The sequence below is a fragment of the Haliaeetus leucocephalus genome, unplaced genomic scaffold, assembly GCF_000737465.1.
Source record: "Haliaeetus leucocephalus isolate CR32 unplaced genomic scaffold, Haliaeetus_leucocephalus-4.0 Scaffold92, whole genome shotgun sequence".
Classification (NCBI taxonomy): Eukaryota; Metazoa; Chordata; class Aves; order Accipitriformes; family Accipitridae; genus Haliaeetus; species Haliaeetus leucocephalus.
The window spans coordinates 4346709-4347097 of NW_010972528.1; the positions used below are offsets into that span (position 1 = coordinate 4346709).

Consider the following 389-nt stretch of genomic DNA (forward strand, 5'->3'; position numbering starts at 1 on the left):
CCCGCCCTCCGGTGCGCTGCCCGGGCGGGCGGGCACTCACCAGCGCGGTGTAGAGCGCTGCGGGCTCGGCGCTGTAGGGCAGGTAGTTGCCGTAGCCCTGGCCGGCGGCGTACGGGGCACCGTACATGCCCAGCGCCGCATTGAGCTCGGCGCGGCCGGGCGCCAGCAGCCGGCTCTCGTACGGGGCGCAGCAGAGGGAGGCGGCGGCCGGCGCCGAGGAGGCATCCGGCACGGAGCGGGGGACAGCCTCGCAGCAGGTCGTGCTGGGGCTGGCGGGCACGAAAAACTGCGGAGAGGAGAGGAGAGAGCGGGACGGCGCCGAGTGACTGTCGAGGCAGCCCCATCGGGGGGAATTTAGAAGCGTGTGCGCGGCTGTGTGTGTGCGGGGG

At 74.0% G+C, this 389-nt stretch overlaps 1 protein-coding gene across 1 annotated transcript in view; it reads right to left on the reverse strand.

Annotated features, from left to right (window-relative positions):
- The window catches only part of IRX6 (iroquois homeobox 6), a 5656-nt gene that overhangs the window by 4116 nt on the left and 1151 nt on the right, over window positions 1-389 (reverse strand). Inside the window, exon 2 of the mRNA XM_010585222.1 lies at window positions 41-286. Coding sequence (XP_010583524.1) covers window positions 41-286 — 246 coding nt within the window. The remainder of the gene's footprint in view (window positions 1-40; window positions 287-389) is intronic.